The sequence below is a fragment of the Lottia gigantea genome, assembly GCF_000327385.1.
Source record: "Lottia gigantea unplaced genomic scaffold LOTGIsca_60, whole genome shotgun sequence".
Classification (NCBI taxonomy): domain Eukaryota; kingdom Metazoa; phylum Mollusca; class Gastropoda; family Lottiidae; genus Lottia; species Lottia gigantea.
Window position 1 is genome coordinate 1,411,297 of NW_008710050.1, and position 27,854 is coordinate 1,439,150.

Below are 27,854 nucleotides of genomic sequence, written 5' to 3' on the forward strand. Positions count from 1 at the left end.
TCACAAACACAAGTTCCTTGTGACACGGGATACACATAGTTCTCATGGGATTCCTTTATATCCACTTTCTCCAATCAGTAATTCCTATTTGGTTATACCATATTATGCTAAATCAAGGGCAATAACTCACTAAACTATATACGATACAGAGCACACATTTCGTCATTCACCCTTCTAGCACCAAATATGGTCATATTATGACTAGTCTATGATTGGCAGGTATTCATTACGTCAGAGACACGCCCATTCGTCTTAATGCTAACATGGCGTTGATGGCTTTCTGAAATTAGAAAAAGGGTCAACCTCAATATATTTCTCTTCTGATAGGATACTATGACAGAGATCTTAATATTCTGTACCTGATATTTTCAATTCAACGTTTCGGTAAAATTTGAAATTGTAACAGCTCGCATAATGGAACAAAATAAAAGTGCTAGGTACTCAGTTTTACCATTATAGGAAGACATTGCAAGAACTTCACACTCTACATCTAAATCCGAGAGGGATGAACTAGTGTGGTTCTTATTCACCCCGTTCCCTCATCACCCCCTAAAAAGAATTTAAAGCTACAAACCTGCCACTTTCGTCTGTACACAAATTTCTTTAATCTTTTCTTGGATAACGACCTTTCTGGTAAATGACCTTCACGTTTTAGTGATCTCTGTAATAGTGAAAATAATAGTTTTAATCTTCCTGTCATATTACAATAATATTAGATAGGACTCGTATGAACTTTGTCACTTTGTTAGAAATTGTTGTTTTTTATCTTTCTAGTTTTGTGTTTCAAGCAGCAAATCAACCGCCCAATTGCTCGCTAGATATGGAATACCTATTGTCACTGCGCGATTGTGCTTGTCAATTTCTTTAAAAGGGTGCAAAAAAGATTTTGTGACAGGCCATATTCATCGTGTAAAAGCCTTGTGATATAGGGTTACAATGGTCGAGATGAAACCTTCGGATTTTTCAACCCTGTGTCCCTTTGTCAGTGATGCAGGTAAGAGGGCCTGACATGGCAAAAGCTAGTCGTTCGGATGGGACAATAAACCGTGTGCTACAGGCTTTGCACCTTAAAGATCCCTCGACAGTTGGAAATCGACCCTCAGAAAGATCACACCTACTAAATAGATATTAATGTATATTCTTACCCTGAGCCACTGATGTTCCAAGCAGTCATTAGCAGACATTCTTTTCCTGAAATAGATAAATATTCATTGTTCATATTTCATTTGTGGGATTCTGTTCAGAGATATGCCCAGATCGTTAAATGGAGTTATCTCCCTTGAAGTATTAGCTCGTAAAATATCAAGTATGAAGATGCATAGGCCTAATCTTAATCTTTCTCTTAGAAATAGATCAGGTTTAATTCTGCAACCCGTTTCATCTGTCCATCTGTAAAATTGAGCTCATAATATAAATACACCAAGTGCTAACAATCCGGACCAAAAATAACTCAAAATCAAAAACAACATTTTAGCGAAACATTGGTAGCAGCTAATGATGTCTTTCATATAGTACCATTAGTAAACATCATAAATATCATCAAAGATTAATACACGATATCACCAGACAAAATTCCAATTAGTAAATTTACTTATACATTTCCATGTGTATATAAAAAAAAGTTTGATAGCATTAATGAAGACCAAGGTTTTTCAGTACTCTTGATCAGCCAGCCTTAGATTGACTTCTATAACACTTGACTGTCTTGTCAATCGAGTATAAATTCTGATATCTGTATTTTTGATGTTAATTGGCAGGTAATCGGTCCAAAGTGAGTATAAAACACTTAATTATTTCCTGGATTTCTGATACAAAATTGTAGTGGTTAGATGTTTTGGACTAATAATACGACCCTTACAAATTTATAAAATTTTTATAGTATGTTTTCAAGATATCTGAAGGTCAAATAGTTTGAAAATAGTTCATACTATCAGTGGCGGAGCCAGGTTTACGTCTGAATATAAAACAAGAGTTAAACTCTAGGCAATAATAAAATTCAAGGTATTTTGTACTATTTCTTAATTGTTTTCCATTTAGAATGTCAAGTAAAATCATGCTCACAAACTTACCTTTTATCTTTTAAGAGAAGTTTACTGATAAAGTCCTTCGCTTCGTTAGAAATACTGTCAAATTCCTCGGCATTGAAATCCCAGGTAGCGGAAGTGACGTTTGAGAGTGTTTCACATTCACTATCACCCATAAATGGAGACAGACCAGATAATCTGAAAATGTCGAAAAAAAAGTCAGTTATATATCAAGCCTTAAAATGGTTCAAAACGCTCATATCTACATTAAAATAATTGAACAATAAAAGTCTTATTTAAACGAACATAACTGAAAAAGCTCTTTGACGTTACATTTACATTTCCGAGTGTAGTTGTTCCTTAACACGACAGACGGTGACGTTTTTGCATAGACTGAAAAAAATCTTTGACGTTACATTTACATTTCCGAGTGTAGTTGTTCCTTAACATGACAGATGGTAACGTTTTTGTATAGACTATCGTAAAACTATTCCGTCAATTCAATAAAATTTTGTTAATGTGTAATCGTGAAGAGGATTTTGTATGCAAATAAGGATAATATATAAATCAACAATGAAATATTGATGAAATATGCATATGAAATAATAAAGCCAATACAAAGATGGTAAAACAGGCAACAAATTTTTCGCAACTCTAAAATTTGTGGTTTATGGTCGAGGCGTTATGGAATGACCACAATGGACAAACTAATGATTAGTTTCTATGCATGGAATCGTTTGCAAAGAACCAAAAAAACTTACAATACATAAGTAATAACCCCGACACTCCACATATCTGAGGCTGTGCTGATAGGGTCAAAGTTGATCACTTCCGGTGCAACAAATTCTGGTGTTCCAAATAACACGCGTAAATCTTCTTTTGGATTGTATTTTCTGGCCAGACCAAAATCTATGATTTTTATTCTGTTTCCTTCTCTGGATAGACATAAAATATTTTCTGGCTGAAAAATACATAATTATATAAATAATATAAGTTGAAATTCTTCAATTCAACTTGTTAACATAGCTATAGATATTTATTGTGGTATTTGGTTTTGTCAACTTGTCATCCCATTCGGATAGTCTGCATAGTTAGGAGGTATCCCTTTCAGGAACTGATATAACAAATACCCTTTATTTGGCTTGCAGTTTTATAGAAGTCCATATGATATATGTGTTTTATTGGCTGTAAGACTAATTTGCTAGTGCAACGCAAAAGTGAGTTAAAATGCGATGGTATTTAAAGGTGCAGCACTCGAGAAATATATCAGACGGAATTGGCATAGCTTTAAAGGTGCAGCGCTCGAGAAATATATCAGACGAAGTCAGCATAGCTATGTTGTTCCTTAAGTTGATTCTAATTATTAAACGATGACGGTTTTAGTTTTTCACTAGGATTGTGAGCTGATATAATTTTAATAATTTCATTAGATGAGTCATGACCGTATGTTATTAATTATTATAGTTATTACTCTAGGCAAATTATTTATTTTCTAAATAATATTCTACACTCCTATATACAATTATGGAGGCAATTAGTGGCCGCTGAGCTTTCGTTTTGACTCATCGTTCTCAAGAAAATAAGAACGTGAAAATTGGGAAAGAATTCCTTCTAAAAACGAATGATAAGCATGTGGAGACGCATTCTGTGCGAAAAAGTTATGAAAAGTTGACCTACAATTGTTATTGAAAGCAAATTAAAAGGAAGACTGTGATGGCTCAATGATAAGCATAAAAGAGACTTGTTAAATCTATTTCGTGATAGACGGTATGAAAGTAGACCTTCATTCATTAATCTTGTCAACATGGAGGGATCGTTATGATAGGACAATACACTGAGGTCTGTTTTACTGACCGCTCAATCAACAAGCTAATACCACTGTCCTGACAAAATTGCCATCATTTCATACAAGGGAGTAGAAAAATGTGGCGTAAAAATTCATTTAGTTCATTAAATTATATTAAACTAATTAAAGCTTTCAGTTGATATATTGACATTGCTAGCTTGCATAATACAGTCTACCATAAAACATAATTCAGGTCGTGGTGCAAAAGTTTCCTCTTTACCCACTGCATGGCGTTGCCCGTATTCACTAGCACACTGAAGTTGAGGAGATCGTTGAACTTCATTTCAGTATAGTTTATGTTGTAACTAATTAAGCGTTTAATTGATATATTGCCATCATTGGCTTCCATATAACAGGCTATCATAAACTATATTACGGGGTTAATTGGTTCATAAATCGACCTAGTTTTAAAAATCATTTCCGTCTCACCTGACACAGACCGAAGTTTTAAGATATTATATTTTTGGTACATTTGTAAAGATGGAATGTAGGCCATGTTTTAAAGTGAAAACTAATGTTAGGAAACTTATAATGATGTCGAATCTTTTTATATATAAATATGACCGAAGTTTTAGGTTATACTTAGTGTATCTTTGTAGAGATAGAAATTAGGCCTTGTGCCCTTGTTTCAGAATTATACCTTTTTACTCAACATCTATGCATAGATATTACTGTGCAATAAATCTTTGCTCTGTACAGGGCCGAGCTTTCTTAGATCTTAAATGGATCGAAGTAGATAAGGCTTAAAAATTCAAAATCTTTAATGATACATGTTTTTTCTACCAAAAAAATTATATGGTCGTACAGTTTATTTTTTATATCTACGTAACTATGGAATGCAGACCGTGTTGAGAGGTACCACTGCGGAAAGCTAGACTAAATTGGCAGCCTTTATAAAGCTTTTAGAAGTTAGATAGATGACTCAAAAGAAACGCAGTTTAGAAACGGTAATTAAATAAGATTATTAAAAAGTTAATTAAAATATAGATGAAGATAATGATCATAACGCAGTCTGTTTCTGTTTCTGTTTGAAGTTTTGTATATTTATAAACATATAGCTAACAAAACTCTAATGTCTGGATCATTACAGTTAATTGGAATAGAGTTGTACCTCCTACCTATCAACTGTCCCTGGTAAGGCAATTGAAGTTTCGGACAGTTTAATTCAGTACCTGATAATGCCTTAAATGTACGTTCAGAAGTGTATTGATGTTTATGTTATTTGATTCGAGGTCCTTTTTACAGGGTCAAGAGACAAAGTGCACATGCTTTGAAATTAATTAGGTCATCCGATACCTCAAAATTTTGATAAATTTGAAATTCTTTCGAGATATTGGATATAATTCCATCGAAAATCAATTAACATAGAGAGAAGATAAAAGTTTCTTAAGCAAAGTTTCCTTAAACTATATTCGACATGTGCTTTAAAAGTAGGTCAACTGAAACACACAACTTTATATTTAAGGTATTTTTAACACATACTTTGAAGATATTAGAATAGGGGTCAACATCTTAAAGAAAAACAAATATTTTGCACATGCTTTGAAGAAATTAGGTCAAATATAACATAAGAATCCAGGTTAATATCTTAATTTATTCTAAAATCATTCAATCAGACGAGAAAATCAGGTGAACATCAAAAAAAAAAATCATAAAAGGAGACTTTAACATGAGGTAAAGTAATTAAGAAGAATCTGACCTAATTAAAAGCAGGTACAAGAGATATGGGTGTAAAATAATAGTTGATTGATCATGATTAGACGAATTCAGCATCTTCATTACTGCGAGATTAACTTTTATAGTGTGTATATTTTCTTGATTTAACACGAATTATTGATAACTGATCCTATAGTAAGGCTTATTTAGGAGTTATAAGTGTAATTAGACACATATATCGATGTTTTTCATTACTGGCCTACTGACCGCTGCCCTGATTTATCAAGAACAGTAAGCATTAATAATGACATTATTTCCTGTTTAAAACGTGTTCGATTTACATAAAACTGCTTGAATAAATAAGTCGAGCAAAACATTTCCACGAATCAAACTTCCGTCCAAAGAATGGCAAAATCAAGAGTAAAAGTTGTATAGTAGTCGACTACTCCGAATAGAAGTATCAACAGGTGTTTCGAAAATAGTAAGCATGGTCTAATTTGTGCATCACACCTTGAAATTGGTCGGAAAAAGTGATAAAAGTTGTTTTAGGTTACTTTCAGATGAACGAAACATATACGTGAGAATGAGGGCATCGAAACTCGTATAACTTTCACACTAGCAGGGGCGACAAACTTTACCAGGGGCCACAGGCTATTCTGTCACTATGTAAATTGAAAAAAATGAACGTAGGTGTATTAAGCCGAGACAGACTCTTTTTCTGTAGAAACGTCACTGAACTTTCACTTTCTCTTCATGTATTTCAAGAATATAACACAAGAAACTAAATATAAAGAGCAGCCGTAAAGTCTAACTGAGAACGTTAAATAGGAGAAAGTCAGTATTTGTTTGGCTATTCTGTGGTCACGGTATTTAGACATTTACAACCAGTCAGGAATGTATATTGGCTCATCAATATACTTTATAGGTTAAGTGATTTTCATGTAGCCAGTGGGCAAAAACATTCCACAGACACCATTCCTCACAGATACATGCCTTTGTTTGGTACCTTGTTACAGATCATCTTTTATGTTAATGAATAAGTTAAAAACAGTTGGGTTACTCAATTCTCCTTAGATTGTTTAGAAATTTATAGATCATTGTTTGTGTGAATATTTGAGTAACAAAAATTGCTTAACAATTAAGTCATTTTAACAATCATTGATGGATAGTTATCAAACGAAACGTTTTGCAATCCGAAACAAAATCCTCCCTTTCTTGACCTTATTGAACTAAAGAAATGAAATGAAGCTTTACGTCCTACATTTCCGCACCTTATTGGTTACGGAAAGGCAGGCAACACCATGTGTTGTGCCATAGCAAAATTTGGCCAGGAAAAGGACGTATATTTATCCTCTTAGCTCTGGCTTTATGAGACTGTCTAATGTGTAAAATAGCTGCCACTGTTTTTGGTATAAAATAGGATAAAATATTTAACAGTGTAGCTACATTCATGTCTTACTTATGAGTCTTTCTAATGGACCCCAAAACAATGGATATTTGAAACATCAAATCCCTGTCAGGGATAAAGTCATGGAGATTCCAACACCTCCAGGTGGTGAAAACTCCCATGTTCCAAGGGTTCTTATGTGTAATAGCTGCCGATTATTTTGGTGTAAAATAGGATAAAATATTTAAGAGTGTAGTTACCTTCATGTCTAAATGGAGAATGTTCTGTGAGTGCATAAAGGATACACCTTCACAAATCTGTCTGAGGAACATGACACACGCTTTCTCTGTGAGGATGAAGTCATCGTTAATCACACGTTCAAATAGTTCACCACCAGATATTCTGAAACGAAAATATGAAACGTAAAGGTCATATTTATTTTTGAAAACTTTGAGAAAAGATGTTAAAATAAGAGTAATACTCTGACTACATGACAATTTATTTTAAAGTGAGACCATAGTTAAAGATATGCGATTAATTGGTGTTTCTAATAAATTAACATATATTATTAATCATATCATTATGTTCTTATTGCATATAATTAAGAGTTTTGACGAATCATAAATGTCCATGTATGTACAGTCTGGATAAACTAAAAAAGGCTTTGATCTTTCTTGATCGGTCACTAATTGGAATTCTGCTGGTAATTCTCTTATAATTTAGCTAATATATGACAAACTGGTATTTTTCCAAGTAATTAGATCACCTCTACTTTCTATTCATACAAGTACTAGCATTTTCATTTTCATAAATGAAAATAAGGGAACCCATCTTTAAATGTAAATATAATGCTTGGTGTCTCTGTGATAGTGGTGTCTTTGCTAGAACCGTACATGTTTGACTTAAGAATGGACAGGTGCAAAAAAAACTTCATTAATCTCTTTACAATGCCTTAAAGAAAGATGATATCACAGGAAATCAAGATATCAGTTGACGTCGAATTTGAGTGTAGATTGCTTCAGTGCAAAAAAAGTAAACACGATTAGTCCAGAGGCGTTTGATTTATTTTTATTTATATATTACGAATAGATTGGGGCTAATTAGACGATGAAAATAGAAATTAAAAAGTAAAAAGAATAAATCATGGTTTTAACAGCACGATTTCCTGTGGGGGAGGGGGTTCGAGTAGGCATTAAGTCGGTCAAGGAGAGGAAGCTTCTAACATCAAACGTTGCCAAAAGCTTCAACTTTTTAATTTTCAACAGTTCATTTTTAGTTTATAGTTTCCTAACCATAATGCGTAGTTTGTTTGTTTGTGACTCGAGAAACGTGCCGCGATCAGCGTGGCTCAGTAAGTTATCCAATTACCCCCCAAGTTCAGAGCGTAATCCAAGTTAAAATGAGGGGAGGTGGATATATAATACATAATGGAAAAAATGACACTTTTAAAGTTTGGTTGTCGTTTCGTTACTCCACTATCTTGTCACCTGCATCTTCAGAATGTCAAGCTATTACGAACTTCATCTTCACAATGTCAAGCTATTACTAACTTCTTCTTCACAATGTCAAGCTATTACGAACTTCATCTTCAGAATGTCAAGCTATAACGAACTTCATCTTCACAATGTCAAGCTATTACGAACTTCTTCTTCACAATGTCAAACTATAACGAACTTCATCTGCACAATGTCAAGCTATAACAAACTTCATCTTCACAATGTCAAGCTATAACGAACTTCATCTTCACAATGTCAAGCTATTACGAACTTCTTCTTCACAATGTCAAGCTATAACGAACTTCATCTTCACAATGTCAAGCTATTACGAACTTCTTCTTCACAATGTCAAACTATAACGAACTTCAGCTTCACAACGTCAAGCTATAACGAACTTCGTCTTATATGTCTTCACAATGTCAAACTATTATGAACTTCGTCTTATACCTTGACTCTAATATGCAGCGCTTTCATTGGAGTGTATTCTCGATATAAAGACAGTTAACATTTTGGCTTCTTATTTACAGACTGTTGAGGCCTCTCATTTGCATACAGTCCAACCAAATGACTACATGTGACATAAGAATAGTGGCTGTAGTCAAGGTATAAGACAAAGTTAGAATAGCTTACAAAGCCCTTATTCAACGATATGGAACGAGATAAAAGTTATTTATAGATACCGGAAGTCAAAGATCTAAAAACAGTCAAACAACAGAGGCATTGTTTCCGACTTATACACTGTAAGTAAATTTCTTGAATAAATAAACCAAGTACTAACGACCCGAACCGCAAAACGAACCCGAAGTCCAGACAACAGTGGTAGCTAATGAACTTTTTTGAAGTTTATCAATCATAAATCAGTAGGTATTTCATAATGAAAAGTGGTATCAGGTGATTAGAAGATAAATCAACTCCTGTCTGGCTTTGGTAATATCGAGTCCATTTGGAACAGTGTCACGCACGCGAATTTAATAGAACGAAACATGTTCGTTGCTATCGGGTACATTTAGATGATTAGACACGCCATGGAGTGTAAAATTATACAGACATTTGAAACGTCAATTATAAAACACTCTACTCCAGTATAAGATGGTAAGTAATAATAAACAATACTCTAGGAAGGATATGGCACTTGGAACTGATATTCAGCACACGATAAACATTCTTAAATAAGTATTCATTGTTTTTTCAGTAATTATTGCTGTCATATTAAATACTCGAGTCCTTGAACGAAGAGTGTCAAGAAACAATGACCTTAAAGGTCAAATCGGATGTGACCTCCTCCACGAAATGTTTTGTCCACGACAAGAATCAACCATCTACGTACGTTGACCTCTGTTTATTTTTTAAAGAAATATTGGGGTTTATCATTGGGGTCGATTGGGGCTTTTTTTGCACCATTCTGATTTCCGGTTCGATGTCTTTTGTAACTAAAGAAAACTACACCGGAATATGAATGCAAGCATGAAAGCATTTTACACATCTAAGCAAAATAATCCTGGTGGGGATTGTGTATCCGAAACAGCCTGAGATGAACTCTAGTCAACATCTTTGTACTGTGAAATTTTCTCGCTCTCAGAGATCAGAGATCGCTTACTTTGATCACACGCCCATAATTCAAGCTTCATTGATGAGGAATTTGTGGGTACATATCAATTAAGATGTACTTACAATTCTAGCACCAGACAAACACAGTTTTTCTTCTCGAAGGCGTCGTATAGTTGTAACAATCGGGGATGTTGTAGGTGTTTCATAATTTCAACTTCATTTAAGATTTCCTTTTTATCTTGTGGTCCATTCATTTCTATGAATTTAGCTGCCAACATCCGGCCAGATTTCTTCTCTGTGCATTTCTTCACTTCTCCAAATTTTCCTCTGAAATCAGAACACATGGTAAAATGCACGTGCATTCGTGAATCTAAAAAGATCTGAATACTGTATCGTTAAATTCATTATCGTCATTAATATCCACTTGTTAGTGGTCACCATTTCTAGTAAGTTATTAGCATTTTATATAGTTTCAGTATACCAAACACCAAGATACGAACTGGAGTTTTACCGGGTGGAAATATAGAAGTTTGGTAGACCCTACTTACCTTCCTAACATAACATCTTTCACGTCATATTCTCCTGTTACCCATTTATCTTTCTTAATTACAACATCTCGACATTCAAACGGTGGCTCTTCCACTGGAAACAGAAAAAAAAATCACATAATTTTTAATCGTGAAAAAAAACAGTCCAGTCGTCCAAACTCTATTGAAGGACATTCAACGGTTGTTTAATGCTGTTCAATAATTTCTCCGTCTAATCAACTTTGGAAGCTGAAACACCGTTTAAATCTAGGCGCATATACCAATCTCCCTGTGGATACACACGAACTTGACTGTTGGAAGCCTTGTTAACTAATTAACCGTCAGACATCTATTTAATATGCATTTTAAGAACGATGCTTGGATTTTGATAATAGTATTGACTCATTTGATTTCCTTAATAATAGGTTCATGGGTGGGGCATCAATAGAAACCAGTTCAAAAGACTTAGGGTGAGAATACAAAACTGCAATACATGCAATTTTATGTTGATAGTAGATTAAACTAATAATAATGTTGCCAGTTTTCAGAAATCTGGTGAATTAGTTTCAACTTAACTGTAAACAGCTGTTCAGGTAATTTGATAAAAAAAAACGCCAGTTAAAAAAAATGCACCCAGAACAAGATTCTGCGATGTTTACATAGACATCTAATGAGGCATTGGTAAAATACCTGGGTACAAATTTCACTTAATATCTTGGTACACGATTGCAACTCATATTGAGGTAATTATAAGATACAGCAGAGATCGTCTTGTGATAAGTGTATGTCAACATCAAGTTGTTTTGGAAGTTAGGGCATGAAACAGATTTTAACAGTAATTGGTATCAGTGTGTAAAACTTTTTTTTTAGAAAACGTGTGTCGAATTCAGGTAGAATGATCGTTGAATATGAATTAATCTTGACAAAGCAAAATATCACTGCAGTTGGAGAGCACCTCCTATCCCCCCCTCCCTTCGCAAAAAGTGTATTGACCTCCTGAAACAATTTCCAAAAAACAAGAATTTTCATTACTTCAACTGAAGACCATACCCAATTGTCCTTCTGGGTATATTACTTGACCGCGCCCCACTCCCATCCCCTTCCAACCCATCTTAAGTCTATAGCAACCTAATACGGTCCGATGTTGACTGAGGCATCACAAAAAGATAAATATAGAGATAGAAAAAAAACGAAAACAAGTTTATCAAGGATTAGTCTGTGAATTCAATCATAATTTGTCAGCCTCCTTCATTCCCTCCCACTCATTGCTATCAACACTGAATGAACGATCTTTTATATTTTATCTTACTAGCTTCATAAAAACAATAATTGTGACTACATCGTTCTCCTGACGGCCAAATATTTATCAATATAAATAACAAATATTAAAAATGGGTAGAGCCGACGAAACATTCCGTAGATAGGCCTCGGCGGCTGGATCAAGACTGTACAGAGTCATACTGCATGCAAGAATTACAAATAATGGTAACAATTGTAACACATATCAATCTGTACCTTTCATTACTATAAGTCAGATCAGAAGTTCCAAATGGTGTAAACCAAGGTTCCGTCATTTGTCCTTCTCTATTCATTGTCTCTACAAATGACTATTAAAACACAGAAAGTTTGTTTCAATGTGTAGCTGAGCCTTTCTATAATTGTTTATTAATTTTTCCCCAGGCCTTAATTTGATAAAACAAGGGCCTTCCATGCTATCTTGGGCTTATTTCCATAACGCCTTTTTCCAATTCGCCCATCCAGTTCGACTTTTTACAGAACTCCAAGTCGCTGGTTCATTATTTTCGGGTTTCATTTTGACAGATTTTGATAAAACCACGAAATTTGACATGTTATCGTGATATCAAACTATCTTGAAGAATAAAGACGATAGTGTTGAACAGACAGGCAGACAGGCCTGGTTCCAGACTCGAGGATCTTATCAACATGGGAATTTACACAAACAACTCCAACTCGTCACCTTTGAAGACTGTGGGAATAATCTAATTATCTGAGAAATTTAAGGCATGCTTTTAGAATGTGTTAATTCCAGTGAAAACCCATTCTACGCTATTCGACGCTATAAAGTCTTATAAAATGTCAACTGATTAGTCTTATGTTTATGATTATCTGTATAATATTGGTCATTGATGCAATTCAACTAGTTCCTACTCATTCCTGGCTGCTATTCAAACACAAATTATGGTAACAGGGCAACCTTTTTCATTACTGTGCATCAATAAATCTACGATGAGTAACCCTTTATATGTTCAGTTCATCACTAAAGGCGCCCTCAAATCATAGCGATCATCAGCTGCGTATGGTTGCGAATAATGGAAATCGCCATAAAGACGTAACGCAACTCACAATCCAGTTGCATAAGAGTTGCGTTCAAAGTCTATTTGTGATAGTTGGGTTGCAGATTCTCTTTCAATTAACCAGACACAAAGTCTGAGAGAGTCTTATTCTTTGTTTATATAATATTATTCTTACTAAAATATCATATTTATAATGTTCTTATCTATATCGCCAATTATAAAAAAACTGAATGGATAATATTGTACAGCTAGTTGCACATATACGACAATAAAATCTATTGTATTGGAGCTTTAAGGAAAGTGATGAATTGCCACCCTCCTTGTCGAGCAAATGGTGGTTGTGAGGTCGAATCTCGATCGGCGTGCTAAAGTCCGATGACCTTGAATAATTCACTAATAATTCCAGTCGACCAAGCTGTAAATTGGTACGGATAATCAGGGAAAGATCAGTGCCAAGAAATTTGGCCCAGGACCAGCTGATAGAAATGATCCCTTGTGAACCTTAGCACTTGTAAGAATATCTAGCCTAAAACAAAATCTTGAAAGAAGCCCTTTCAGTTGGATACAAGCGTAAAACTTTTATTTGCAATTCTGTGTCATATTTGTTAAGCTATCTGTTCCGTATTTTTCATTTTCACCACCCTCGGCTTTTTAAGTCAGATACATTTTCGAGATTAATTTTACTGATTTTGATTATTCCAACGAAAGACGAGAATTTCACATTCTTTGATCATCAAAAGATATTCAAATGCAATGCTTTTAATCAAACCAAGGATAGAAAGTATGTAGAACTTGGTTGTATCACTTGGTGATAAGGCCTAATGAGTTAGTGTGGATAGACGAGTGATTCAAACACATTCCTTCGTTTACTGGTTTTGACAAATTAAACACTAACAAACTGTGGATTGTATTGATCACAAAACGAAATTTTTCTTTTGTTGGTATTTCTTTTTCTTTTTTTTTACAAATGGTGTGGTAAGTTTAATGTAAGGGGCCGCTCCCTGAATATGCCAGAGAGCATTTCCCTGGAGCAAGCACTTAAGCTTGGAATTAAAAATAGAGATAACACGAAAGCATGTTATGCTATAGAAAAAATTAGCTTGTGCATTGTTTTGTCTGTGAACATTGAGTGCTGTTTCTAGTCTTTCTTTGATTAATGGCAATCATTCAAAATCAAAGAATTGGCAATCGAAATGTTACCGGAAGTGCCAAATATCCAGCACCTTTGAAGTTATGTTTGATATATATCATGGACTTCACGTGCGTAACATCTCGAATAAGTTCACATCATTTGACCCCGGAATGTGCAGACGTGTTTTGTATGAAGACACCCACGTGTAATCTATCAACACGGTAATTGTGTTATGTGTCTAAGGTTGGATAATAAACACACTAACAAAGAAACTCGACATGGATATCACAGACAGGTGTTTCATGCATTTTACACGTGCATGTCGATTGTTTATAATCAATGTGTTTAATTTCAATGCACGCGTATAAATTTTCTTTGTTGTAGGTTATTAAGACCGTGTTCCGGAAGTGTTGTACAGATCGAAGGCTTAAAATAAGACCTTCATTACATAAATATTCCTGCTGCATCTCTACACGATCTTTTGATCACAGGTAAATGATTTGCAGACTTGTTGATGAGAATATCGCTGCTTCATCTGAATTTACAAAGGGGAATTCGCAATATACTAAATATGACAACTCTCTGGAATAAAACCCTTAATGTACAACATCCAAGCTAAATTAAGATAACAGCAAAATCAAACCTTATTCCGTACAGCAAAACATGTATTAAGCAAGCGATCAGGGGAACGCTTAAAGTTGACTGCTTACTGAAGGGAGATGGTTCACAGAGGTATTATGCACCCAATGAATGAAGTATGAAAAGTTGATATTTAATTCTGGCTGCATCCAGGGGGTGGTGTTGAATAGTGTTGAATTTCATGTTAACTTGATAGTTAGTGGCCGTTGTTACAAGTTTGACTGTATATTCTTGTTGGTTTATCAGTTTCTAGGATGTTTTTTCTTATCTTAAATCTTTTGCTACTTATCATGTTTCTGAGGAGGCAGGAATTTCATTCAAACATTGAATCGAACTTAAAAGTATTTTTACAAAGTGGTGCCAAAGAAAACTTGAAGATTTTTTTATCGTTCCTCCAACACAAATATTTTCTGTTTTCAGAAACGCGAAGGTGTGATTCTCTCGATCTTGATTCTGATGGAGCACGAAATTCGATTTGTTTGAAAATAAAGTGTGATAATATTTCGGTTGTTTTTTAAGAAAACATAAAAAACATACTGATATTGGCCCACTTCCGGTGTTCTAACATATGGTACTTTAGGTTGGGAGCCGGACCTTAGAAGAAACACAGTACTAAACAGTATTTTACAATGTCATTGTGAAACTCGAACCCAGAGTACATCGATTCTCATTGCATAAACAATGCCTCCATGTTGAAAGATCATTCAGGTACCAAGTCAAAGTTGGTTTTATGAATCCTAGCAAAGCCCCCACAATGTAACGAAAGAAACTGCCTCAGATTTATAGCGGTGCCTAATTATTCGATTCCAGGCCAACTTCTCAATATGGATCAGCATATGAAATGAATAAGACCTCTACATTTTACTCAATGCAGTATGCAAAGGGGAAATTGTGCCAGGAACTAAAGTCTATCAGAATGCCAGAAATTTCCTCCAAGACAAACATGACCAACTAATATAATACACGGTGTACATATGGTTTAAATAGTTTAGTATTTTTGCCACAAATTGGTTTACATGGATTCCATATTGTATATCGACGCAAGACATAAATAAATAAACAAATTAACTGAATTTGAATAACTTAAAGCTAACATGTTATTACCAAATATCGCTGACGAATTGGGCGTTGAAGTTTGGCTAAACTGTTTTTAAAAAAAAAAACACTGCTATATTCAGATCCACTGAGCAATTTAAAGTTTCTGAAGCAGAATGAAGACTTATTTTATATCAGAAGCTCAACTACTATAGGACTGATGAACCAAGTCCACGGGCTATCCTTAAATATCCCTATCCTTAAAGGGCTCGCACCCCCAGCACCCCTATGACTCCTAGAACGCAGAATTGGGCGTTGATGGTTGGCTAAAAATCTGCAACATTCAGATCCACTGCAATTTAAAGCTTCCTGAAGGAGAATAAAGACTAATGTAATATCAGAGGCTCAACTACTATAGGAACTGGTTGAACCACTGCCCCATGGTCAATAAATCTACCATGTACAAAAATGCATGGATTCTAGATAAATTGAACACAGATTAATATAACAAAAAGTGAAGACTTACGCCCTGTTGGTTCAGTCTCATCTACATGAACTTTATTGTTCATTGCCGACGGATCTTTGGGTAGACACCTGAAATGGGAAAAGAGAAACATTTAAAGTTTGAAATAAGCATTTTAAGTAATATAATCGTGGACGAAAATGTTAATGAGTTGAAAAGTGTCCTCACTTCAACAGGCCACCTTTCGTCTTTTTGCAGAATGGTTTAGAGTGTTTGGGTTCGAGTTTCTGAATTTTAATATTCTAGAAATATTATGGGTGCATTGATAAAGTGTGGGGTACGTTTTCTCTGAAAATCTCCTTGTTGCCAGTTTTAGAGGTGCTTTATGTATTTTATTGGAAATTACAGATATTATTCTTAAAAGATATAAACTGTAACTGAATTAACATCTTTCCGCCATATTGATATTTATTGATTGAAATAATATAAGATTTGAACGACATATAGAAGCGAGTAGCACATATAACAAAACACAAGACAATATTATGGAATATAACAGACTTCTTTAATAAGATTAGGCACATAACGTTTCAACACATCATTACATCTGATGACGACACGTGTATATTGTGTTGAAACGTTATGTGCTCAACCTTATTAAAGAAGTGTTTTATATTCTATAATATTGTCTTGTGTTTTGTTATATGAAATAACAGATGAATGTTACATTATTTTGTATCTGTTAAATTGTTATCTGATGATTTTCAATGGCTAATGTTATTCTTAAACGGTAAAATGTTGGTCTGTACCATCTTGGTATATTTACTCAAATAGCAAAGGTGCATTTACAGATTTTACGTATTTTGTACCATTCTGTTATATAGTCTGATTCACCTGAACAAATATATAATGTTGATATATAAATAGGCGGAACTTTGTCGCTATGTTACTCCATTTTTTTTACTGTTAAAAACAAAATTATGTAAAATATAAAAAAAAAAAAAAATGAATATACCCGACAAATTTAAGCAATTTATGGCTTAATTAGATGCAAATTTAGCATTAATAAAATGAAAGTTTAAATTCCAATATTTTCTATTACAAGAATTCAGATATCCTAGCTCAATGTTTAGCACAAACGAAACATTCTTCTGTACCAAATGTGCGTCCGAACTATATCTTACGTTCCAGATACGTAAAAGCTAAGTCTAAATATTGCAATTGAATGATATGACCCTTTTAGCTGTCATGACAGTGATGACAAGATGAGCTATAGTCAATTAAATAAAGAGGTGACCAATAAACGCATCAAAGGAAACCACAAAGTTGGTCGTGTAATCCCACAAAACGAAATTAAAGTCTGTTATGTGTGTCAATGAATTAAAACATCCTTTGAAGTTGACTTAATCAAATTAATTCGGTTTAATTATAGCAACATAGGGCGTTTGTTTGCATAATTTTGACAATTGCTTGGGACAAAGACGCGAAAAATTGTTGTAAAATGATGAGAGAGGAATGACACCAAACAATCTTAATCTGATGTTGGAACATAAACTGTTACAGTATAAATATGAAGGTCATTATAGATTCACGGTTTCCTCATTGCACACTACATGGTGTTTTCTTCTTTTTTGTGAATGCAAGATATTCTGTAGCGGATCGAAAGTAAACGGGCCGAATGCCTCAGTTTTGAATCGATCAACAAACTTTAGAAGTTTTTTCAATTATGTACATGTATTTTAAATTCACCCGAATCCCAATCTCAAGGTATTACGTTTTCATCTTATACGGAATACTTTGAAGATGCCCGCCCGTACCCCTTTGCCTTGTAACTTGGATTGCGTTTGGCCTTGACCACATTGTCAGCAACCAATTCCAGTTGCATCAGATGTGAAAGGGGTGAGCTGGATTGCTTTTCTCTTCGCCACAGTACATATTGTTAAAGTGCTCAAACTTGATCGAGTTTTTGTAGAGCGAAAGTACATGTATTCCAGATCATTTTGTTTCTTGACCTATTTATGGTTTTAACCTGTTATTCAAGTTTTGGACGTAAAATTCCATTTCATATCACTACATTTCCTTGACCCAGATAGCGAACTAGAACTTGTTATGCAAATTCCTTCTCACACATCATACATCTGTTTTCATTCATGAACTATCCCATTCATTAATTCAAAACGTTCCCAGGCCAGTAAACTGCCAAAACTAACAATTCTTCCTAGCAGGTTCTTGTTATATTGTAACCCCTCGAGAATAAAGGTCACTGGAAGACATTTCTTATACATTCTGAACTGTCTGGTATTTCCAACCCGTTTTGGATAAACAATGAAAAAAGTAACAAGAACAATGCATAGTTTCTCTCGAATACGCTACTCAGCTATATACTGTTCATAAAATAGCGCCATGGAAATAAATAACTTCTTTCATTTTGGTTGCACATCAGGTATTTAAACGCAACATGTGCCATAAACGTTTTCAATTTTTTGACTCTAGGCAGTTTCAGTTTTAATACTTGATTGCTAAACAACATAACAGCCCTCTGTTTTACAAATTAATAAATCAAGTACTACATTATCCTTGCACATCAGGTATTTAAAGATGGGGTTTCCTCATTTTTTAGTGTCAAATTATGCAAACTATTTGATTAATTAGTGTTTCTAATGAATTATCATGTATTATTAATCATATCATTATGTTCTTCTTGCATATAATTAAGAGTTTTAACCAATCGGTCACTCATTGGAATTCTCTTTAATTTAGCTATTTATGAATTAATTATGGACTTGTGAGACAAACTGGTATTCTGTCATAAGAACGCTTCTACTTTCTATTCATAAATGAAAATGAGGGAACCCATCTTTAAGACGGAACATTTGATGATCGTGCCATTTTCGAGTCTGATGGAAATGTTGCAAGGGCAGTGGAAATAATTGGTACACACTTTAAGAAATCACGAAGTCACCTTGACTTAACAATATGGCTGAATGTGGTAAAAATCTTCTCATATTCTCAAATCTTTGAGAAATGACCCAGAAATCAGCTGAGAGATTTGATAACACCCTTGATATTCGTAACATTCAGGTAAAATGCCAGTGATCTACATTTCCCGACATTACTCGCGAGATTTCAACTTGACGTCTGCTCCTAGTTACGTAGGTCGCCATCTTGCTTTCATTGAGAAAACGTTGTTGATGGATTATAATGTCAAATCGATTGTTGTTTGGCTTGTTTTCTTGTAACAACTCGACATAAAGGTTGCCATTTTGGATTAGACCTTTGTCTTGAATTGATGTATGTTTCGCCATTTTGTTACTCGGTTAGTTAATTTTCTGTACTCGGCTAGTTTGGAAACCAGTTTCATCTTGTAAAAATGTCACGTACAGCCTAGCCTAATCCTGCTATAATCTAGGTTTTAGCACCATATTTGGTACATAACAATGAGGTTTTCGCCTCTTGGACCAAACTTATTTTTCATTGGGGTACGATTCTCCACTTCAAATCAAGTCGTAATGCACCATATCATCTTATTTTTAATCGAATTATGCAGACACAGATAGTAAAGTAGGTCAAATTGATGGCCATGAACAATAAAGTTTCCGTCTTTTGGACCAAACACATTGAGATGTTTACGATTGAGTACGATTCATCTCGAGATTAAATGTACAATGTAAAACTCAGTTAAAATGGAATTATTCAGACATAGAAAATAAAATAGGTCAAAATAGATGAAAATAAGCGTAATAGTCCATTAAAGGTTTAACTGAATTTAGCTGAATTTCTAATTACTGTAAAAGACAAAGAAGACAAAAAACGGTCAAATTTAATGGTTCAAATTTCTGAACTAAATTATGATTCAGAGTCTAAATGATTGAAGACTTTGAAAATTAGTGCAATGGTCAATTATTGGCTAGTTGGCTTAACATAAATCAGCTGCTATTATAATATACAAAGAAAAGAGAAATAGGTCAAATAGAATTCCAGGATTAATGAGGTCAAAGAATGATGGAACGTGATATAAATGTGATGATTGACAGGTGGAATGGAGGCTAACCTTCTTAACAGCTGCTGATCTGATTGATGAATGAATAACATACAATTTTAGCGTCAGATACGCCTGCCTGTAGTCCTATGCAGAGAAAGGATTGGCCCTTAAAATGATAGTATGAATCAATCCCGATAGACAAATTCGAATGAGGACCCAATGAGTTTTATAACAGTCAGGGCCCTACTATTAATGTGAACTGAGTTGATAACAAAGTCTGGGCAAAAAGAGCATTTGACACTTGATGGCGGTTAGAAATCATCAAAATGGATTTTAAACTTTTAGACCGACTGATAGCAGGTTTACATGAAAGTCTAACACTCTATGTGACAGCAATCTACCTGAGGCTTCTTAAAAACATGGATCTGCGAATCAGAGAATATAATAATTGAAAGCTATAAGTATCTTCACTACAAAAACAAGCCAGCAAAATAAAGCCAAAAGTATCATCAGCTGACATTTGGAACATTAATGAGGTCTGAAAGTTGTGTCTGATGAAAGGAAATCAAATATTATCAGACGGTGGAAGGTGCCAGACCTATATTATAGTGTAATTGGTTACATCTGACATCATCATTACCTCAACAACAAAGAAACAAAAGCTTTTTATCCAGACTCTTTGACCATGACAGTAAGATGAATGCTGTAACACTTTATTACAAATGAGCCGAGCGTTGTATCCAGACTCTTTGACCACGGTATTAATCTGAATGCTGTAACACTTTATTACAAATGAGCCGAGCGTTGTATCCAGACACTTTGACCATGGTACTAGGTTTAGAGCTATAACAATCAAGAATAACGGAGCAAAAAAACTTTGCGATCCCTGAATCAAGCTGATCGCTATGATAAATACAACTTGTAACTTTCCAAGTCGCAATCCATGCGAGAGTGTCTACCAGTCGATAAAAGCAAATTGGGATGAACGAGTATTACAGAACAAATCAAATAGCCACCCAAACTGGACTACAGGTGACATAATTGCATAAATTAGTCATGTGGACACTTGACAAGGTATTCTAAGATTGTATAGTTTAGTTATGGGTTTTCTCGTATTATTGCCTTTTATCTAACAGCTTGTAATAAATAAAAATAATATTATCATTGTAGTAATGTGGAAGATATTCTCGAAACCTTGACCTTTCCATTCATAAACACACATGGGATTGACCACACGGTAATTACTGTCTGCCATAAAACTATAAATTATCAAGAAAATTGGAAACACAAATAATCCTACCCAGTAGTAGTTAGAATGGATGAAATATATGAATTCGCCCTATCTACATAAACACATCCACTAGGGCATAGAGCAGTGAAGGTAACCAATAAATGAATACAAAATGGTAAAATACAAGTTTCACTCCTTTACCCTATTCGTTTTCGGTATAACATTAATAACCACTCAGTGTTGGGACAAGAAAAGGAAAGGAAAAATTTATTTTACTTTCACTGCCAAAATTGTGTTAGATGCCTTCTCCACCTTCCTAGATTAGAAACTTTTCCAGGGGAGCTCCCTGAGTCCCCACAGCCACTAGTACTCTCTAAAATCCTGGCTACGCCACTGGCTCCACTTGGTCAGTGGCAGCCATAGAGCTCCCGTGTCTTGAAACATTAAAAATACAAATTGGATATCACAAGGTTTGCTTCTTAGTCCCTCTCTTTTCTCTAAAATCGTAAACGACCTTGAGGTTTTTTCTGCTCAGTGTCAGAAAGTCACCCAATGAAGTATTTGATTTCAGAAATCCAAACTGTTTTCATAAGGGTTATTTTACCTTCCATAACAAATATTTCTACCAGATCAAGGCAAAGTGAGAAATGCCACAAGGTGAACGAACCTAGATGCGGAAATTTGATGTGAAATGAATCGAGAACCAAATGTTGCGGAGTTTGATTCTGCCTCATCATTATTTCTTTTTGAGAATTCACCTTCATCTCTGGCTGATGTACATCAAATTAGACCAAATCTGGAGTAAATATGATTATAACTATCTTGGGCAGTTATCTTGCGACATTTCGACCTTAGTAATCTTGCTATTTTAAAACAATATTAGTTAAAATTGTTCGAAAAAAGTTCAGAATTCTTCTTTTCCTATTTTATACACATATCGTTCGTTTAATTGCTGTGTAAACTTTCAACGTTTCGACAATTTCACTCTTGCCATTTATCATTAATACTGAATAAATTAATTTATTCTTTCTGAATTTCGAACTAACACTTTGTCTTATGGTATATTACATAAAGTTGAAATATTTCTGCTTCAAATCTTACCTGTAACGTCTTTCAAATTGTGTCGTTCCTTCGACAAATGTTTCCTTTACTGTTTCGAAGTACAATTTTGTTCACAGTGACAGAAATATAACAAAACTGACCCCTAACTGGTTTTTATTTAAGTTTTATTGAGCAGGGCAGGGTTTAAACCACGTATTGGGCAATAAAAATACTCAAATTTAACCTCATACCTGAAGAATGTAAACAAACCAGATACCATTAGCGTGTAGGAGTTGTATTGAACTTGTGTGTCTGGACAATCAAATATAGATAAAAATAAATATAATAATTAAAAGTGACTGGATGATCTTTATCAAGGAATTTTCACGTCATTTCGTCCATCACACCTTTATCAATGGTCATTCATAAACAGCACGCGCATTTTGGAAATAGTTTCTTGAAAACGTCACAGAAAACACTTACAACGTCATCAGTGTTGATAATGATCATTGTTTTTCACTGTAAAATCATTCTAATGGAATTTTTTAATTTACTTTACTAAAATTCTTAGACAGGTTCATGCCAGTCCAAGACATGTGGGTGTTAATTTAAAATGGTAGAAAAATATTTTGATTTCCATTTTAATGAGTTTTATATCACACTTTTGTGTGTTTTTTAATGAAAACAACATAAATCAGATCGACCTCTTAGCTGGAAGCTCCGAAGCTCAAGTGCAATAGCTTTGTATCATTTTATTATAATACTATTGGATATCGCTATCTATATAAGGTATGTTCATCGAGTATGTTGTTTTCTCACTTTTCATGCAATGTTTCCAAATTTTTCCATGAAGTATTTTTTGTTCCATCCTCAGCCTGAACATTTTGAAGAATCAAACCCTCCCTTCCCAGAAACATAACTCAACAACAGAAATTGTTTTTGAAGCAATACGTGAAACATAAAAACAGTCTGGGTGTTGTTATTTTGCAAACAGAATGTGGATATTGACCACAACACCTCCTAATACTTGCCTGCAGGTGCGTGCTTAGCATATTTCTCAGGTATATAGCGATATTTTTAGAATTTTCACCAAGATATGATATGTTTCAGATGGTAGCAGCATTTTAACACACCCAATAGAAAAACAACGCATCAAAGAATCAGTTTGCATTAATGTACGTCCTGTGGCACCCTGTTTTAAAAGAGGAATTCGAGTCTAATACACTTTCGGTTAGTTGATATCCTTTACCCAATAATAGATCAAGTCGTTTTATCATTATCATTATCAAAAATTAGATGTACGTGAACAGAAACTTGGAACAGTTTGGAATACAGCAGGGTTCAAAGTTTATGCCTTGTGTTTTAATACAATGTGCAAATGACATTCAAATTCAGATTGTTTAATTATTAAGCTTTCAAAAACACGAAGAAAGAGAAGAGAATCTTATAAGATTTTTTATATTTGTCGTTTTCTGGAATAACCGATAGTCGTAAAACTCTTAATTTCATTCCTATCCATTACATTTTAGTTTGAAACTTGATGACACTTTCTAGTCTCAAGTATTTTTTTTCTTTTTTGACAGTTTTAGGCTGATGACCAGGGGCCTTATTCTCGAAAACTTAAGTAAGATCAAATCCAGATTTGAAGAAATACAGTAATCTGATTGGATAATAAAACTTAACTCATAATTGATTTTAGTGTTTGACCAATCACCTGACTGGAACACTAAAATCACCTTAAGTTAAGTTTTCGAGATTAAGGCCTCAGACGTTCGTAAGAGCAAGCAAGTTTCCAAATACTTGGATAAAGGCCCCAAACGTTAGTAAGAGCAAGCAAGCTTCCAAATACTTGGATAACTTAGTTTTCCCTATCATAGTTCTGTAAATACGATTTTAGTTGGGTTAGAGTATGACTGACGTAAAAATCCCTTTTCATTTCTTAGGTAACTGAGCATTGGGCAATAAGGCTAACTTCCTTATATACTACATCATGTTACGCCTTGATCATATTGTAACCTAATAATTTCTGAAAGATTTGACATCTTTGTAAGGCGTGAGCCATAAATATTGTAATATCCGACAGTTAATCAGAGATGGGCATCTCTCCAAAAATAACTCAATTACGTACGCCTGTGTTCTTTTAAAAACTACAAGACCTCGAACATCAAGTCTATTATTCTGGTGTAAATATAATGGAAATCTGGACATACGAGACTAGCTGATTGTCTAATAATTACAAAGGTGCTGACATTTTGTTTTTTTTCTTGTTATATTTCATGAATGAGTTTATGACGTAAAAAATTGATATTTTTAGTATTTTTGTAGAAATATACTAAAGGAAATATTTGTTACGTATTCTTTGAATTAGTGTTTACAATAGTCAACCCACAAATTTGCTGAAAATAGTGAAACGTTGTCTTTATTTATAACAGTCTCATTTTTCTAGCTAATTTAGATATATAACAAGCTTGAACAAATAAGAAATGGAATAAACTGAAAAATTGAGAACAATACGCACGTATTAATAAACCCAAAAAGTAAATTTGATTTCATAATCTGACTATTCCAGGAAACTCCCATTAAACTACGCACACCGTGTTAACTTTATATAGTTGGACGAGATAGTTTCTTATTCTTGAATGAACATTGCGCTCAAAGCTCGATTTACGAAGTATTATATACATTGAACGTTCTACCAAAGCACTCTTAAAATAATTAGCTGTGATAGAAATATAATTGTATAAAATTACCATGTATTGACTATATACGTACTTCAAATTGAATTTACTATACAAATCAGTGAGAAAATTTGAATTTCTCATATTGACAATGTTGTACTGCCGCATTCCAAACATTTTGTGACAACCCAGAATGCAAACAGTCGCCTAGCTCAATAGACAAAGTCGCCCAATTATGAATTCCCTCAACAGATACCTCTAAGTTTGACATTTTCTACAAGATTCATAAGTAAACAAAAAAATATCAAAATTTGAAATATTTTAAACTTGACCTTACTTATAAGGTCACTGGGATTAAGAAAATGTCATTGTCGTAAATTTTAAATGACGTATTACGGTGTTTCTAGCGAGACAAAACATGGTCACTATTCAGATAGAACTTTACTGTGTATCACTTTCAGAGAGTCCACATAGCTATTTGACGATTTTTGGTATATGGATTTGTAAACTAGAAATACCTTTCAGAGAGTCTACATAGCTAAAAATGATAGGATGGTATATGGATGTGTAAACATGGAATACCTTCGAGAGAGTCCACATAGCTGCGGGGGGAGGGGTGGGGGGCAATCCATTTAGATCTACGAACCCACCACCCTTAACTCATCTTGTTGCGCCACTGATTTTTATGAATAAAACCTAAACAGATTAGTCTGTGTATAATGTTTTTAAAAATATTAGATTTCTGTTCAATAATACTCGATTCCCAGTAATTAATTATTTCAATAATTAGATACATGTAATTAATTTCCCTCAACATCAGTGATTTAACATATTATTTATTATATTTAATGTAGCACATATCATACTCGAACATTGACACCGATCGCACACAGACCAGAATGTCTATGCATTGAGCGCAAATACTAAATAATCAGTGCGCAGTCTGTTATAGAATCTCCCAATCCATGATTGCATTAAATGTGATATTTCTCAATCTAAAATTCCACACCAAGACAGATTTTTCATAAGATTTTTGGAGTAACGGGTGTCAGAACGCCTAAGTAATTTTGTGTGATATTTCTATATGGGCCTAAAGTATCGACCACGGCCCATCCCGTGCTGCTGACACGTGTCGTGGATAAACAACTCTAACCAGGACAGGCCCCATGAAAATAGGGGCCAACATGCCAATATTGGTTTCCAATCTCAGCCTTCTACTCTACCCTATTGGCCGAGTGTACTAGATGTAAAAGTTAAACACCCCTTACAATACCCCTCCCCCTGCCCCAAGGGGTCGCCGATAGTTAAAACTACTCTTACCTGAGTTTATAAAAGACGACATCGCTATAGTCAACTTCCGGATTGATATAGTGCCCCATAATTTCTGTTTCTCTGTACACATTCCACGATTAACTCTTCTCTTATTGATATACACAGGTAAGTGTGCCTTATTAATGATATTGCCCTCTGTTGGTATGGTATATCAAAGTTATTCCACGTTATTGATCAACAATATCAATTATTCACTTTATTTGGTAAATCCGGTTTCAAATTTGAATTTAAGTTTACTCAAAAAAATATTTCCGACTTTCTCAGTATTCGATCAGTTAGAAGTCCAATATTCCCAGAAAAAATTAGTTCAATATCCAATCAATCAATTATGATCGATATTTGTTGATTAAGTCATATACAATTGGTATCCAATCACAATTTGATTAATATTTCCTGGTTGTTTTGTTATTTATCACAATAAGTGTGGGTTATTGGCGATATATCCTGGTAATAATCAGGTATCCAGTGATATACCACGGTAAAGGTATGAGATATCGGCTATATACCACACTTACAAAATCAAATACTGACTTTCTATCGTATGTAAACTTCCCTATACCTATACTACAGTCAGACTTTTATCCAATCAGATTTAACTAGGCCACGACAATTAATTATTCGCTGTTCTAAAATCAACACCATCGAATGAGGACACGAGAGTGAAATGTTGACTGTTTTGTTAGACTAGAACACTAGACTAGTTTTTTCCATTTCAAATTACTCGAAAAATAGATGAAGTAACTTAGTGAAAACAATTCAATCAAGTTCATTTTATTTCGAGAAAAGTTTTCAATTCTATAAGGTAAACGTATAAAGTATATTTCAATCAGCTCAAAAAAAGCTCCCGTTCAAATCTTAAATAACTAAGCTTATACATTCTACATTTCAATGAGCGCAACCAATTGTTAAAGGCATATAATTCAGTATAATGGTAGACCCGTTCCTCGCGTATTCGTTTCTTATGTTTTCTGCTGCATGTCAGTTTCACCGACAGTATTTTCCATTTAGCGAATATCAAGGCAAAAAAAGGCTCGGAACATTCGGAGCCAGTCGCAGAAATCAAGATAGAGCGTATTCTCGTACCGCCCATCACCGGACACGTAACCTCGACTTTTCTCATTTGGAAACTTAAGAGAACATTATTTTTTCCACAAAGTAAGAAATTAAGAATATGGTATAGGAAGACTTTCTCCAATATTTAACTACTAACATATTTTAGTACAAAAAGGCATTGTTTCTAAAATCTATTATTTATTACATCGTTACTGACCAACAATTTTCAAATTATAAAAGAAAACAGCTAAGTTTGAAAAAATTCAAAATTCCGGATAAAAAGAAATAAATCAAATGACTAAAACTTGTAAATTGTCGTTGATTTATTTGAGACATTTTTTTATTTGAGGTAGATAATTAGTTTGTCTGTGATATCCGTCCACTTGTAGCCTTAATCTCTTTAAGACGGTTGATAAAATGGACATCTCTTTTTCATTTGATATTTCAAAAACGCCCAAGTTTTTTTTTT

At 34.2% G+C, this 27,854-nt stretch overlaps 1 protein-coding gene across 1 annotated transcript; it reads right to left on the bottom strand.

The window, feature by feature from the left end:
- Positions 1-226: 226 nt before the first annotated feature.
- On the bottom strand, positions 227-26,379 carry LOTGIDRAFT_235177 (hypothetical protein; the record flags this gene model as incomplete). Its single annotated transcript, XM_009064152.1, has 10 exons — positions 227-280; positions 575-661; positions 1,146-1,191; positions 2,070-2,222; positions 2,786-2,985; positions 7,174-7,315; positions 10,081-10,284; positions 10,506-10,599; positions 16,132-16,199; positions 26,321-26,379. 10 exons carry the CDS (start codon positions 26,377-26,379, stop codon positions 227-229), a joined length of 1,107 nt encoding a protein of 368 aa, XP_009062400.1.
- Between the last annotated feature and the right edge of the window lie 1,475 nt (positions 26,380-27,854).